The 14,772-nt window shown below is 36.6% G+C and overlaps 1 protein-coding gene across 23 annotated transcripts in view; it reads right to left on the bottom strand.

Moving 5' to 3' along the window:
• NRXN1 (neurexin 1) overlaps window positions 1-14,772 on the bottom strand; it is a 729,374-nt gene that overhangs the window by 408,868 nt on the left and 305,734 nt on the right. For all 23 annotated transcript variants that reach the window (XM_050893180.1, XM_050893184.1, XM_050893185.1 and 20 more), the window contains 2 exons: window positions 9,266-9,649; window positions 1,052-1,255 (listed from right to left, as the gene is read on the bottom strand). In XM_050893180.1, the coding sequence (XP_050749137.1) occupies window positions 1,052-1,255; window positions 9,266-9,649 (588 nt within the window). The remainder of the gene's footprint in view (window positions 1-1,051; window positions 1,256-9,265; window positions 9,650-14,772) is intronic.

Below are 14,772 nucleotides of genomic sequence, written 5' to 3'. Positions count from 1 at the left end.
TGAACACCGGGACAGTATCTCAGTGAGCAACACTTTTACAAAGCGGAGGGTTAGGTGGTTATTTTCTTTTTTATCCCCCCCCCCCCCCCCCCCCCCCCCCCATGGTTTCTGGAAATAATTTTATCTGCGATTTAAACAATAAAATACTTAATTCCCTTTAAAAATAGCATTCCACTGAACAGCAACGACAGCACTGAATGTGCGTTTTCCTGAGTGTACTTCTGTTCTCTTTCAGGTCCTGACTTGGACTTATTCGTAAGCATGGCAGAAGTGCTTTTATTTATTTACTTTTTTTTCAACTAGACAAAACCATAACCTAACATTTTGTCCATCATATTTCAAACCAGGAAACCAATTTTTTTTCTGTAAAAGGGCTTGTGCCTCCTGTGTTCACACGGCTGTTTGCTGAGGGCCGCAGTCTTTGGGCATTGAAGGGTTGTGTTATCGTTCGATACTACAAAAATACCGCTACAGAATTGTTTAAAAAAGAGGAGATGGATTTACTATAGATTTGACACCTAAAAAAAGGAGACCAAGAAATCCATCAGTGGGAATATCTAACTGCAACATTTTCAGTGTTGAAACTAGAAATTCTTTGATACATTTGCATATTGTACATGGATTGGTGAAGGTAAAATTAAACTGACCTACATACACGTTGTTTCTGCTTGCACTTTTAAATTGTGGAACTGCTACTGTGAAGAAGTTGTGGAGGGAGACCAATCTTCCACAATGAAGAATAATAATTTAGCCCAAAAATACCACTGATGAACTAGTCTTCTCTTTTTAGAATACACAATAGTACAAAAATATTGTGATGGATTATGTTAAGACTATATAAAGAATACAAAAATGCAAAAGAAAACAAAATAAAATATAATAATGGGTATGTATTTGTGTGTGTATGTACATATGCAAATGTTGCATTGACATGTGTTTGTATATAATTTCAGTTTACTTTTAATGTTAAAACAGGCTGTTTCATAAATGTTTGCAAGCAAAAAGAAAAATGTAAAGAAAATGTTAATTTCTTGGAGGAAGAGTTTGTTACCTAGGTTGACCGTTAGTTTAACTCGTCCTGCATCCAACTCTAAACGAAGAGTATCTGCAGATTCCCTAGAAGTAGTTGCCATTAAAATGCCATAAGCTCGCTGAGACCTGAACCGTAAAGAAACATCTTCGGCCTCTGTATGCATCACAACAGGGAGCTGTATTTTCATAAACATACTTCCATCATAGCTTAAAATTGTTGCCTCTGAAAACACAAAGGAGAAAATCAGTTATTAAAGACTTACATTGTATTTACTGAAACTGCTCAAAGAGAAGATGGTAAATGAATATTCACTCAGTATGACACAGAAAAATTACGTATTACATATCACTATTATTACTGGGGAACATAAGCAAAGTTGGGTTTCGTTTTTTTGTTAGGTTTTAATTTGTTGGGTTTTTTTTAAGTGGCATATTTTGGTGCTTTTTAAACAAACTAAATCGCTCTTTAATGAACCAGCCATTCACGTATGCATCTTCAAGCAGATGGGTAAAACCACATGTAAAGAAATGCTTGCGAGACTAGGCCTGTACTACTCAAAATAGGTCAAAGCCAGTAAAAGATATTCAGGTAAACCTTACAGGCTATTAAAAGGTCATGTCTGACTGTCGTTCACCTAGATAATTACCTTAGGATACTTCATATGTAAACCTATCAGTATTGCTACTACCAGTTACAATTATCATCCAGTTAGCAAAAAGCCACCTGAAACGGGTAAATATCCCCAGCATGGTTTGAATTGAGTGCAGATTGCTTCATGACCATGACTGCAGTATGATAGAATCAAAAACCTGCGTACGAACATTATGACAGCCTCAACAAGAGGCTCGAGACTAGACTTGGCGTATTGAGGGTAAGATCTTAAAACCCCTGAGACAAGCAAGTAACTGTCACTTTCAGACATTACAGGAAACCCTCCTGGCGAGCGGCTCTGGCACAGAGCGGTCACAGTCTGTTAGACCCCAGAGCAACCAGCCACAAGTCGTCTTTTCCCAGCCTCCAGGCTGGTAACGAGAAAGGTAGCAGAAAGACTGCATTTCTGCTCACAGGAAGGCACAGCAGTTCCTAGAAAGCAAAGGACATGTGTTTCTGAAATGTATTAAGAAGTAATTTTTTGCAGGATGGTCAAGCATTGTAGCCAGTTCACTGCCACAGGCTTTGGAAACAGCTCTTAGACTCATTGACACTGGTGGAAGAAGTAGTGAACGAGCAATATCCTTTACCCCAAGCCAATAGTCAGTGGGCAGACCACCAGGAATTTCAGTAGGTTCCCTAGTAACATACAAAACTAATCATACTACATAACTAAAACCACTACCTGAATGACAAAATATACTATCTGAATGTGCCCCATTTTATGAACATCTGATTATTTACCTACCACTAATTCACTAGAGACCAACTTCTTCCATGCATCTCCAACATTCTTTAACCCACTCAAAAACTCTCAATCTTAGAAATTGTTGAAGTGATGATGAGGTCTAAACAGGATGCTACAGAATCTTTCTTAGAAAGAGACACAATCCTGAGGGCACCTCAACTCACTGAAAAAAATATCAGGTACTTGCCCAATAACAGGCCAAAAGAGCAACAGGCAGAAAGAGAAGACAGCAGAAAACACCTACAAGAAGCTTCTCTATGCTTCATTTTGCTGCAGTATAATGGAGACACTTATCTACAGCAAAGGTGTATTGTGGTCCCACAGGCAATAATATTTTCAAGGACTGATACTACTGATACTATGTTTAATCAGTATCGTAACTAAAGCAGTGTTAGAATTTTTTTTTAAACTTCAATACTTATGACAGTTTGTCAAAACTGTCCATTGCATATCTTGTATACTGTTAAAGATAGATAAGCTCTTTGAGACTTCCAGCCTACACGGTCCATGGAAGGACAAAAAGTTCCACTAATTCTGTGAGCATATTGGAGGCAAAAGTGATAGATGGTATGTTCATTAATAATTCCACACTTCCTCAATACAAGTTAGAAGCAAACAGTTTGATTTTGGAAAAAATGGACTACTAATACTGGCGTGAAAGTCATTAGACATAACAGGTTAGAAGAATACATTATACAGGCTTGATGATTTCTAACTATGCAGGTAATAATGTTTTCAGCATATTCTAAACCTAAAATTCTTTTGTGAAGCAGATTAAATACTTAACTTACCAGCCTGATAAAAGATATCAAGTGAAAGAGTTTTCAGTGGGAGGTGATTTGGTTTTTTGATTGTTTGGTTTGGGGTTTTTGGTTTGGTGTTTGTTTGTTTGTGTGTTTGTTTTGTTTTGTTTTTTTGAGGAGGTGGGGGGCAAACAGGGGCTTACAATTCATTCTTATAACTAGCTGTCTAGTCTGTGCATGAAAAGCTCTCAAGATCTTTATATCAAGGTAAACATGATTTAGATAATTAAAAGAAGTCTGTAAAAGTTTAGTTACATGCTAACATAAGAAAAAATAAAAGGTATTTTATATTGTCTATTAAAAAGACACATTAATAGTATTCAAGGTTTTCATAAACTGAGCAAAATCAGATGTTATAGGATGAACAGCATTCAACAACTCTAGGGGTCTGTTGCTAATAAATTATCTTATGATAATGTAAAAGAAAGTTGTCAGAATCAGCACTGGTACTGTTTGCCAGCTTTCCTATAATTATTCAATCTTTTAGAAAATTACAGAAAAAGGAGAGAAGGAACTGTCTTAATTTAATCAGAGATGACCTGTGAGTATTTAACATCATGGTGAACAGACCTGATGTGATTAGATACTCAATCCTCCTAAACCATACTGTGCCAGTTATTTTGGAAACAGATGTTCCAAGAACAGACCAAGGAGACTGAACAGAAGATCAAATGACTTAAAAGCTCTGGGGCAATGAGAAAACACCCTCATGTCAACTAGCTCCTTTCAGTATGGGGAGGTCCAAGTCACAGGCTTTCTAAACACAAAGGCATCACAGGAAAAAAAAAACCAAAAAACAAAAGAAAACCAAAAAAACACACCACAAAACTGGCAGGAAGCAGGGATGATTTGATCAAAGGAGATTTAGCACTGCCCTGAGAGTCGTAACTGAAGATTGGAGACACTACATATTCCTAAAATAAAAAATACAACTATGTTCAGTTTACTCACTTGAAATGAGTCTCCTGGTACAAGTGTTGTTAGGAAAAACTTTTGTTGTTAAGCCATTATTAAATGATTGCTATATTAAGAAGGTTGAATGATATTTTGTCAATATTGTGTTCCTCTCTAAGGATGGCAAGCTGGATTTTGCCATGTGAATCATCTATTCAACTCAGCATCTCTTCCACTTGACTCAGCATTGCGCTCAGTTCTGCAAACTTCCACGTTCTGTTGTCTTGGCTGTACACGTATGAGACCTTTGACAGAACGAGGAGTTCCCTCTTCCCTTACTGGTGTCTGCCTTTTAATGCTTTGTGACAATGCCTTATTACCCTATCATTATGCTTGGTGGCATACATTCACAGAGAAATTTGTTTTTCAGACAGTAGGAAAAAACAGTTTTCAAGATGAAATAAAAAAAGGCTTGTTTTGTTTTGATTTTCTTAGAACTAGAGATTGTTCAGCTGTTTAATGGAAATGTTTCCATCCTGCAGTTACTTCAGTTGTCCAGAATGGATTGTTAATTTACAAGGCCTGGTCAGTAAGATGGTGATCTGAATGAAGAAATGCAGTGGGGGTTTACACCAGTTATGCAAACTACAAAGGAACATTTTGGCTAAAAGTAAGTATTAATTTTTGCCTCCAACTTTTCCTTTTTTTGCTTTGGACCAACTAATTTCAAAGGGGTATGTGTCTCATCTTTCTTTGATATCTACACTGCTAACTGTTCTCACATAAGTGTTGGCAGAAGGTCTCTTTTCTCTTGTTCAGCTTCCTCTTAATTATTAGATTAAATGCTAATAGATCATAAGTTTAGCTCAGAATGTGCTATTCATTAAAAGAATCAGAGTGTCCACGGCAGGGAATAATAATTTTACTACCACTTCAGTGTTGGAAGCATAGCATTGAAAAGAAAAATAGCAGAAAACCCTTATAAGACATTACTGACAATTTTTTGTGGCAGCAAATAAGTGCATGCAGTAGAGTTATTAACAAGAAATAAACAGTAAGATATAATTCAGAGATTGATAGAAATTATTTTATACATTCTTTCTTTGATATTTTTATAAACCTGACAATTAAAAACCCTTGCTGCTTCTGTGCTAAAAACCAACCAGCCAAACCAAACACCCAAATGAACCAAAAACCAAAAAAAACCACTGAAGGGTTCAGTTCCCCTCTCCGTTTTTTTTCTTCAATTTGTTTCTGATTAAAATCTCCAGGGCTGGATACTCTTCCTTCCTATATATATACTACTTCAATCAGCTCTGTGCCTGTCACCAAGGATGCACAGACTAGTACTGATATGAGAGGAAATTCAGGACCTTAATTTTCACTTGGGCTGGGATTACCTAACTTGCTGAAGAGACTGAGGCACCTACTCTTCTGGAAGCTTTCCTACACCTGTTTCTACCCTCAGAAATGCTCAGCCAGATATTTATGGGGAGAAAGAGAATTTTCCGAATAGATGCTATTCTTCAATTCACAGCTTATTTAAATTAAAGTGAAAGAAGTATGGACTAGGCATTTGAATTTCAGTGGCCTTCCTCGTAAGTTTTGCAGTCAAGTTTGTGTTGTTTTTAACAACATGATGCTTGTTAAGTACAGATGCTTACTGCATGTACGTTATTAAATAAAACAGGATCATTTCCTCTGGATCCTTTGTGGTGCCTTTAAAGTTTCGAAGTCAGAATCACTGATTTTTTTCCCTGCTTTTTTAGTTTCAAAGTGTCTCAATAATATGAGGACTGTGTTGCAGCCCAGAGCGCTGTTTTTAAAGCATGAAATCACCCTCTGTGTCTGCTGTATGTGAAATCACACACAAACTTTGCCCAGAAAGTTACAGATGATACAGTCCAGAGCCATGCCAGGAAGTATGTAAACAATCTGGATCATCAGTAATCAAAGTATTCAGGTTTGCTCTCTGGCCCCGTTTTATTTATTTATAAGCAGAGCAACAATATCCCTCAAAACACTCACTGATATATATGATTTTACTCCTATAAATTGTGTGAGTATTCAGGGATATCGATGGCTACTGATTCAAATTCAAACTTTTAGTTTTTGTTCTGTTCACAGGCGTACACTCAGCTAAGCACTGTTTCCGTGTTTTCTATGACAGCTACTTCAGTTCATCTGGGCCCAAAGCTTCAGCCTTGGGGAATCGCAAGGAACCTTTCCGTCAATCTGATGGAAACAATTCTTGATATGCCATTAGTTACTAGATAATACGTGAATAGAAGTCGAAAAGATTGCCCCCGATTTCTACATTGGTATTATTTCAGGACTGAGGTCCTAAGCCACACTGCAAAGGTGCTAGAACTTTAACACACAGGACCAATTAGTTAATTTAAGTCAGAGATGGAATTACTATAATATTTTGAACACATGATTCTTCATACCATATATCATCATATCACCTATATTTTCCTTTTTTAAAAATTTTAAAGCATCAACAGATAATGCAAGGAATGAAAGCTATATTTCTTTATTTAATGTATATGTGTGTACGCAGGTGTGTGTGCATGCACAATGTGGATATCTATACACACACTCTAATTTAAATATATTTTCTCCTCAGAAATGTCACTTTGATAAAACTTTCTTTGCATGCCTACTTTTTTTATCACTGATGAATTTACTCTTGTGCGTTGTTGCTAGCCATCCAGTCAAAAGTATATACCTGCAAAAGGCTTTGCCAAGAGGCCGTCACATATTGTGATCCACAATCAAAGTAAGATAGGAAGCCAAATTATATTGCTGTGACATCTGTCTGTCCATCTGCTGTAATTTCCGTAATCTACTAAAGCCATTAGACAGATTATACTGATGTTTAACCTTACTGAAAATCAAGAAGAAAATCAAGAATAACTTGCAACAGGATAAAAAGCACATGGATATAGAAAATATTAATTATAAGTATACTAAAATTAAAATAGAACTGAGTTGTGTTCCACATTTTTTGTGTGCTGATAAGCTGACCAAAATTATTTCAGATACTGTATTGTACATGATACAGCCACGTATGGATGTTAGTACTCCTATTTTAGGGGATATAGCATGAAAAATAAATGATGATACTAAAAAGTAGCTACATGCTTTTGTTTACTGAAGATACCTCAAATCACTTAAAGTTAAATATTTTAGTTGTTTAATCTCCCATATTTTATTCTAATGCTTTCTTTTCTTTGTGAAACTGTATTGTTTGTTGAAATGAACATGTTCCTTTTTTTATTTAAATTAGTTTGAACAATTATAATTGTGTTGCTTATGTCACCAAATACAAAAGTTTATCAGTTACTGCACATGGGTAGTAGTTATAACAACTTTGTGTGGTAGGATGCCAACATGTCGCTTTCAGAATCCCAAAAGCTATAATCTTATTAATGCATGATCATTTGGGATGTGAATATTACTGGAAAGAGATCTGCTTTCCGTGTAGTTTCCTCTGGAGAGGGAAACCTGAGAGGAGGAAATGAACCCGTACTGTCTGAACTGCCAAACATTTCTGTTGGACAAGAACCAAATACCATTGTAGAGAAGCCAACACCACCACCATAGTATGACCGTTCCCACTAGGGGAATGCACTGGGAAAAATCAAGCTCTATATTGGAAGACGGTTGAAAATAAAGTATGCGAAATAAAAAAGATGAAAGTTTCTTTACAAAATATTGCTACCTGTCAAATATAGTTATAAGAAATTGCTGTGATGAAGCCTGCTTTTAAGTTCTTTGCAGATCTGCATGCGTTTTTGTCTCTAACGCATGTTTCCTAGCTCTCAAGTTGAAAAAAATGCAAATCCTATTTTTACTTCTGCCATATGTAATAGCAGAATTTTGCCACAGGGTGGTATACCAGACACGTTTAACTGAAGGCTTTTGTAATGCAACAGACAGCTCGGTTATGCCCTCTGCCAGCTTCACTCCACCAGTAACAGAACAATCTGGAGATCTCAGAATAAGTGGCCATGAGCCACAGGCATGTATATTCAAAAAATAAGACAGAAAAACCAGAAGAAACTGAGAACCTACTTGCAAATGCTAATAATACGATGATATTAATTCTACATAAATGCACATGTCTATTTACATACAACTTAAAACATTCATCAGGTTGTTATTTTTAAAGAACATGTTTTTGTTTCATTTTACCAACTAGAAAAATGAATCAAACTAGATGGAAAGGACTTATGTTCTCAGCCAATAAGCTTTAGGTTTAGATTTCTGCTTGAAGAGAAACTGTACTGTGTCAATTGTGAGATGAAAAAATACAGCTTCTGGCACTGAAACATTTACTATTCCAATGAGAATAAAAATAAACAGCTAAAATATTAATATGTTTTTTATTGTTTTCCTACTTAGATTAAAATCTTTTATTAGCGTACTCTGTAATTTTAAATAAATTACAGAGTTTTCTTCCTATAAACTAACTTCAACATCTGTCTTCCTTGCTGCTATCCACCTTTTCAATTAAATAAACGGAGTGTGTCAACTTTACACCTACCTTTTCTAGGCAAGAGAGATACTCAGTGATTTAAGATAAGTAGAAACTGTTTCCTTGGGTACTAGGAACTTTAAAAAAAAAGTTAAGTAAGAAATATAGATTCCTACATTGAATCTTTTGCTTTGACTCATGGCTGAAGTTCTGGCCATTGATTTAAGTGATACTGTGGAATTCAAAAGTAAATTTAATTACACAGTGGTATTGACATAAATAGGCAGAGAACAAGACCTCAGTTTGGAATTGGAATGTGAGTGTTTAGTTACGCAATAATAATTGAAATTACTTTCACAAAGCTTTTCAGAACTCAGCAACATATGATGAGACACAAAAGGAGACATTTTAAGAGACACTTAGCAGTACTGACTCTCTGTCATAGTCAACTAATACTTCTTCATGCATCTTAGAAATTCCCCTAAGATCTTTCCTCTAGAGTTACTTCTTTCAGTCTAGAGCAGGGCTCCATCTCATATCAAGTGAAATCAAGGACACTTTTTATGCCTCAGGAGAGTTAATGTTATTTTACTATATTTAATCATTGTGCAGGATTCTATAAAATAGAAATGCAGCCATCTCATGGAACCTACCTCTTTCGCATGATCTGCCAAGGTACCCCGTACCAGAGCAATCACAAACATATCTGTTCCACCCATCCCTGCACACACCATTGTTTTTACAGGGGTTGCTAAGGCAAGGTTTTGCAGTTTCTCTTGAGCATGAGGGTTTTACTCCAGCTGTACTTTGAATTTCAGCCATCTGTCGAATATCTTTGCTTTGACCATCAATAAATAAATCTCTAATGCAGCCGACGTATCCATAATTGAGAAGTGCTGTCCACACCTCTGTTGGGAAGACGAGGCCTGCTTTATTTTCTGGTAAGCCTCCAAGGTACAAGTCATCATCCAAGTCAAGGATTTCACTTTCCCCTGGTGCAGTATATGGTGTACGTAATGTGTTCACAGATATGGTCCCTGAGAAGAAAAGACAACAAAATGCATTGTTTTCAAGACATTTAAAAGATTTTGGTACTGCTGTTTTACTCATTAATCTACAAGTCACATCAGCTCCTGGCAAATATCTATAAATGAAACATAGGTATTCTATTTGTACAGCTATACAATAATAGATATACTTCATTATTTTAATTACAATGTAGTACTGTCAGGAAGTGAACGATGTAAAAACATTTATGCACAATACTGCATGGTCATAATATAAAAAAAGTCAAAATCATCTCACAAATCTTGTAGGGGTAGGGGGAATGCATTTCAGAGTTATTTTCAGAAATACCTTGCTTGTGCAACAACAACAAAAAAAATCTTTTCACTCCCTCATATGTGCTTCAAAGCATTAAGGCTGAGGTTGCATTGATAGGTTGCAACCTGGGAGGCAAATCTGTCTTTGGTTTGTATTCAAAGACACAGTATTTTAAATGACTCTCACCACTTTCAGTGGGCTTTGGATAAGACTTGTTTCTTTAAGTGCAGAAGGAAAATACTCTCATCAGCGGCTAGACAGGCAATCATTAAGATAGTGATGTGCTCCTAGAGGGAAAAATCGATGCCTCTGACACTTACCTCAAAATGTGTGCATGTTACAAAGAGAGCAAGAGAGGATGTATATAGAAACTCAGGAAATCAGAAGTATCTTTTCCATTTAAGTTTAAAAATTAAACAAAAAAAATTAAGCCTAAAATAAAGTTCTGTTTCTACAAAGTGTCTGAACAAAGAAACTGTGATAAACTGTAAATACCCTCTTTTGTTGCACTTTTCAAAAGTAATGAGGTATCCAATTTTTACAATTTGAATAGGCAGAAAATCAGGTTTAGTACATGGAGTCACAGAACACACTTATGTCAAGCAAATTTAATTTTATCTACTAAGTAAAATCACTTAAAAAAATCTTCACGTAGATCTTCACAGAAGTGACTCCTTACCATTCTATATAGGTGCAAAAGCAAGCAAAATATGAAATCAAAACATTATAGAGGTCACCAGACTATTATAATGTACGAGCCACATTATGCAACGTTGTTATCCGCTGGACACACTATTAAAAATGTATTAATGGTGACAAGACACTGAAGAATCATATTTACCACAATGTATTTATCATACATTGTCCTGGTTTCAGTTGGGACAGAGTTAACTTTCTTTTTAGTAGCTGGTACAGTGCTGTGTTTTGGATTTAGTGTAAGAATAATGTTGATAACACTCTGATGTTTTAGTTGTTGCTAAGTAGCGCTTATCTTAAGCCAAGGACTTTTCAGTTTCCCATGCTCTGCCAGCAAGCAGGTGTGCAAGAAGCTGGGAGGGAGCATAGCCGGGGCAGCTGACCTGAACTAGCCAAAGGGGTATTCCATACCATGGAACATCATACCCAGTATATAAACAGGGGGGAGTTGGCCAGGAGGCGTGGATCGCGGCTCAGGAACTAACTGGGCATTGGTCAGTGGGTGGTGAACAATTGCATCGTGCATCACTGGTTCCCCCCCCCCCCCCTTCCTTTTTTTGCTGTATTCCTTTTCATTACTATTATTATTATATTTCATTATTACTATTGTTAGTATTATATTTTACTTTAGTTCTTAAACTGTTCTTATCTCAACCCACGAGTTTTACTTTTTTTCCTTTCCTTTCCTCCTCCTCACCCCACTGGGAGGGGGAGGGGGAAACGGTTGCATGGTGCTTAGTTGCTGACTGGGGTTAAACCACGACATACATATATACATAAACCTAACATGATTCACTATTTCCATGGTCAGCATGACACAGATTCCAGAAGGTAACACTGATTATCAAAAATACTTCTACTGTGGTGGGAGTGGTGCATGAGAATAAGAAATTCAGAATTTTTATACCATAAATACTAAAATGTGAGTTTTAAGCAAACAGAAGCAGGTCAGAAAAAGATCATTCTCTTACTTGGATACATCCTAAAATTTAGGCTTCTCTTCTAGCAATGGAGTCCTGTGGGAGCTACATATTTTGTTTGTTCTTTTGTTGGTTAGATAGGTTAACTTCAATAACATGGACAGAATGAATACCTAAACAGTTTGGACCTTTAGTAAAAGCTCTTTGGTGTAGAGATCTCAGGAGATCCAACTCCCATGTGAGACTTGAGATGTATGGATTTTAGAGGGGCTGGATACTACTACAGTCTCCCTACTATCAAAAGAGATCTAAAAAGATAAAACAAAGATTTGCAGAGGGTTTGTGTATCTTTATGAGCTTGTTTAAAGAATATTTGAGGGTGTGGTCAGTTTTCACTTTTAGTATTATCAGAAATGTTTTCTGTGTCAGTTGAATAATGACATAGATGTAAAATGAACTTCCAGTCTTAACTGTAAGAAATAGGCATGTTGAACCAAGATCCTTTTTCTTCCAAACCTCCACCTGTTTAAAACTGATAAGACTGTTATATTTTGCTAACTCTTAATATTTGTGTTGCTGCTCAGATTCTTGAAGCAAAACTTGGCACTCATATGGAACACTTGCTATAGATTTGACCTTAGGCATACAAGCACAAACTTTTTGAGGTTTGATTTCATTAATCAACTGCCTCAAACAAGGACACCTGTGAATGACCTGTTAAACCAAGACAGCTAACTTTTCTGAGAGCATCCTAGGTATCAAGGAGGACTGCTTACAGGCAATAGATCATTTCTCCTTTAAAAAAAATTAAAGATGCTGTAAATATAAATCATACTTGTGCTCACAGTATTTCTTACTGCTATTGTTGTTTGCTCCCATCTGTTGCTGTACAGGCTAATTTAGGACCAAATGCTTTAAACCTATGTTCAGGCAGCACTTGCACTCACACAAGTTAACTCAACTGCAGCCTCCAATCGCAAGCTCATGCATTTGCACAGTGCTGTTTTCTGCAGGACAAAGACATTTGTATTTTCAAGCTATCCATGATGCTAGAAGACATCTAGGGCTCCATTTCTATTAAAAAAAAAGATCGACTAAGTCTTGACAGCTTTCAATGCACAGGAAAAGACAGGTACAGCTGCAACATTAACATGGTGTTCCAAATGGAATTTTTGCAAGCACAGAAGTCTGAGAAAGGTGAATGATAAAGGGAACTGTAGATCACCACTACACTCTGGTGACTGTGAATTATATTTAGGTGATAGATTGAAGCAGGAAAATTTTCTTCTGTATGTCAAAGTATTACTCTGGAGAGAGCTTAAGTATTATTGTGAATAGATATCAACAACTTCTTAAAGAAATGAACCTTCCCCTCCTCAAGAAATGACACCACATAACATACTCCTTGGGAGAAGCCCTCTGAAATCTTAGTGTAATCATAGCATCTAATGACTATGGGTAGAAAAACATAACAAGCAACAACTCTTCCATGCATCTTTTTCATGTTTTAGAAGGCCATGGAACCCCTGTTACCCAGCTGGACTATCTCCAATTTACTGCTGGACATATCCATGACACTTCAACTGACCTACATACTGTGCGTATTACCCTTAAACAACCGTAAGTTATCTTTATTTAATCCTTTTTGTTGAGAGCTACACTAAGTCAAATAGCACCTGCATAAGACTCAAAGCTTTAATAACTCACTCTGGCTCAGCTGTTCTGTAGGAGCTTGACCAAAATGTCATATAGCAGACTGTCTAGAACAAGAACTATGGCTATAATACAAATAGGCTTTAGTCTAGCTAACAGCAGAAAACCCATGCCTGGTCACCACGAGTTTCATGCTACCAGTTACCAAATTATCCTAGTTTCCGGCTGAACTTCTAACAGCATGTCCAGGCAGCCATACAACCATCACTGTTGTTCGTATCCAAATTACATTTTACGTACCTCTGATAGATAATGCAAACTTTACTCATTAATTGCTTTGTAAATGCAGGTGAAAAAAATCCAAGAAAAATAAGGGGGAATAAAAGAAGACTTCCAAAATACATCAAAAATTATGGGTTTTTTTGAAATATCCTATAATAAAATGCAGAACTCAAGCTTATACAACATGGGCCTACAGAAAGTAAATAATGGGTCTATAAACACCTTTGGATTCACAGTGCATCCAGAGCTGTGGCACAGAGGTAGAATGTGCTGTTTCATCTAGCTGGGTTTTTTTTGTTTGTTTGTTTGTGGGGTTTGGGTTTTTTTTTTTGTTTGTTTGTTTTTTTAAGCCAGTCATCTTTCTTGAGGGAAAGTTTTCAAGTTCTACTGAAACCATCTCAAGTTGGACCTCATGACAAAGGTAGATGCTACCACAGAATCCGGGGACAGTAATGCACACCCTCTTTGCTGGATTTAAATCCTCCTTTCTCTGGGAATTATAGGCAGATTAAAAGGAATTGTTCTGTCAAATCACCACTGTGCTCCAATCCATTTGGATGTTTCTACTTACGAATGTGAAGAGACATCACTTTCCAGAGAAGCAGGAAGAAGGGAAGCTAATGGAGCATACAAGTGTCTTATGTGGCCAGCACAGGAAAAGGTTAATAATTTGCCCTGTAAAGATAATATAACATCAACCCTTCTCACACCGAAATTGTCAAATTGGATAAGAGGGAAAAGAATGGGACACATCTCGTTTTACAAAATATCCTAAAGACAACAGAATATGATGAGGAAGCAACCAATTCAGAAGAGCATTGGCCTCTCAATGGAAAGAGAAAGCTATAACCTTAAATTGTAACATCTATGTAGTAAGAACCATCCTTTCAGTTATATCTTTGCATATTACCTAGCATAACAGCACCCATAACCAGATGAGTAGTTATACTATTTCTTTGAAAAGAGCAACACAGAGGCAATAATGTCTGCCAGGAAACAAGCAGCTTCCTTGCAAAGTTTTTTAATACTCAAAGTAGGAAATATTGTCTGTATTTCTACCAGAAAGAAAGAAATGGGAAAAAGCTGATAGCAGTTGGTTTGTCCAGCCTGAAAGAAGAAAAAGTGAAAGACTGAAAGACAAGAAGGTATGGGGTGATTTATTTAGTCTGGGAATTCATGACCTAGCTTCAGACACTAAAACCAGCTAGCATTTCTTATCACCAGAAACTGGACATAAATTTAAGGGTCCTATAATGACCTATGAGTGCTCTGATTCTACAGCATTT

Source organism: Gymnogyps californianus, chromosome 3, assembly GCF_018139145.2.
Source record: "Gymnogyps californianus isolate 813 chromosome 3, ASM1813914v2, whole genome shotgun sequence".
In the NCBI taxonomy this organism is placed as follows: Eukaryota; Metazoa; Chordata; class Aves; order Accipitriformes; family Cathartidae; genus Gymnogyps; species Gymnogyps californianus.
Note: the sequence above shows the minus strand (reverse complement) of the source record. Positions and strands in the feature narration are given on the sequence as shown.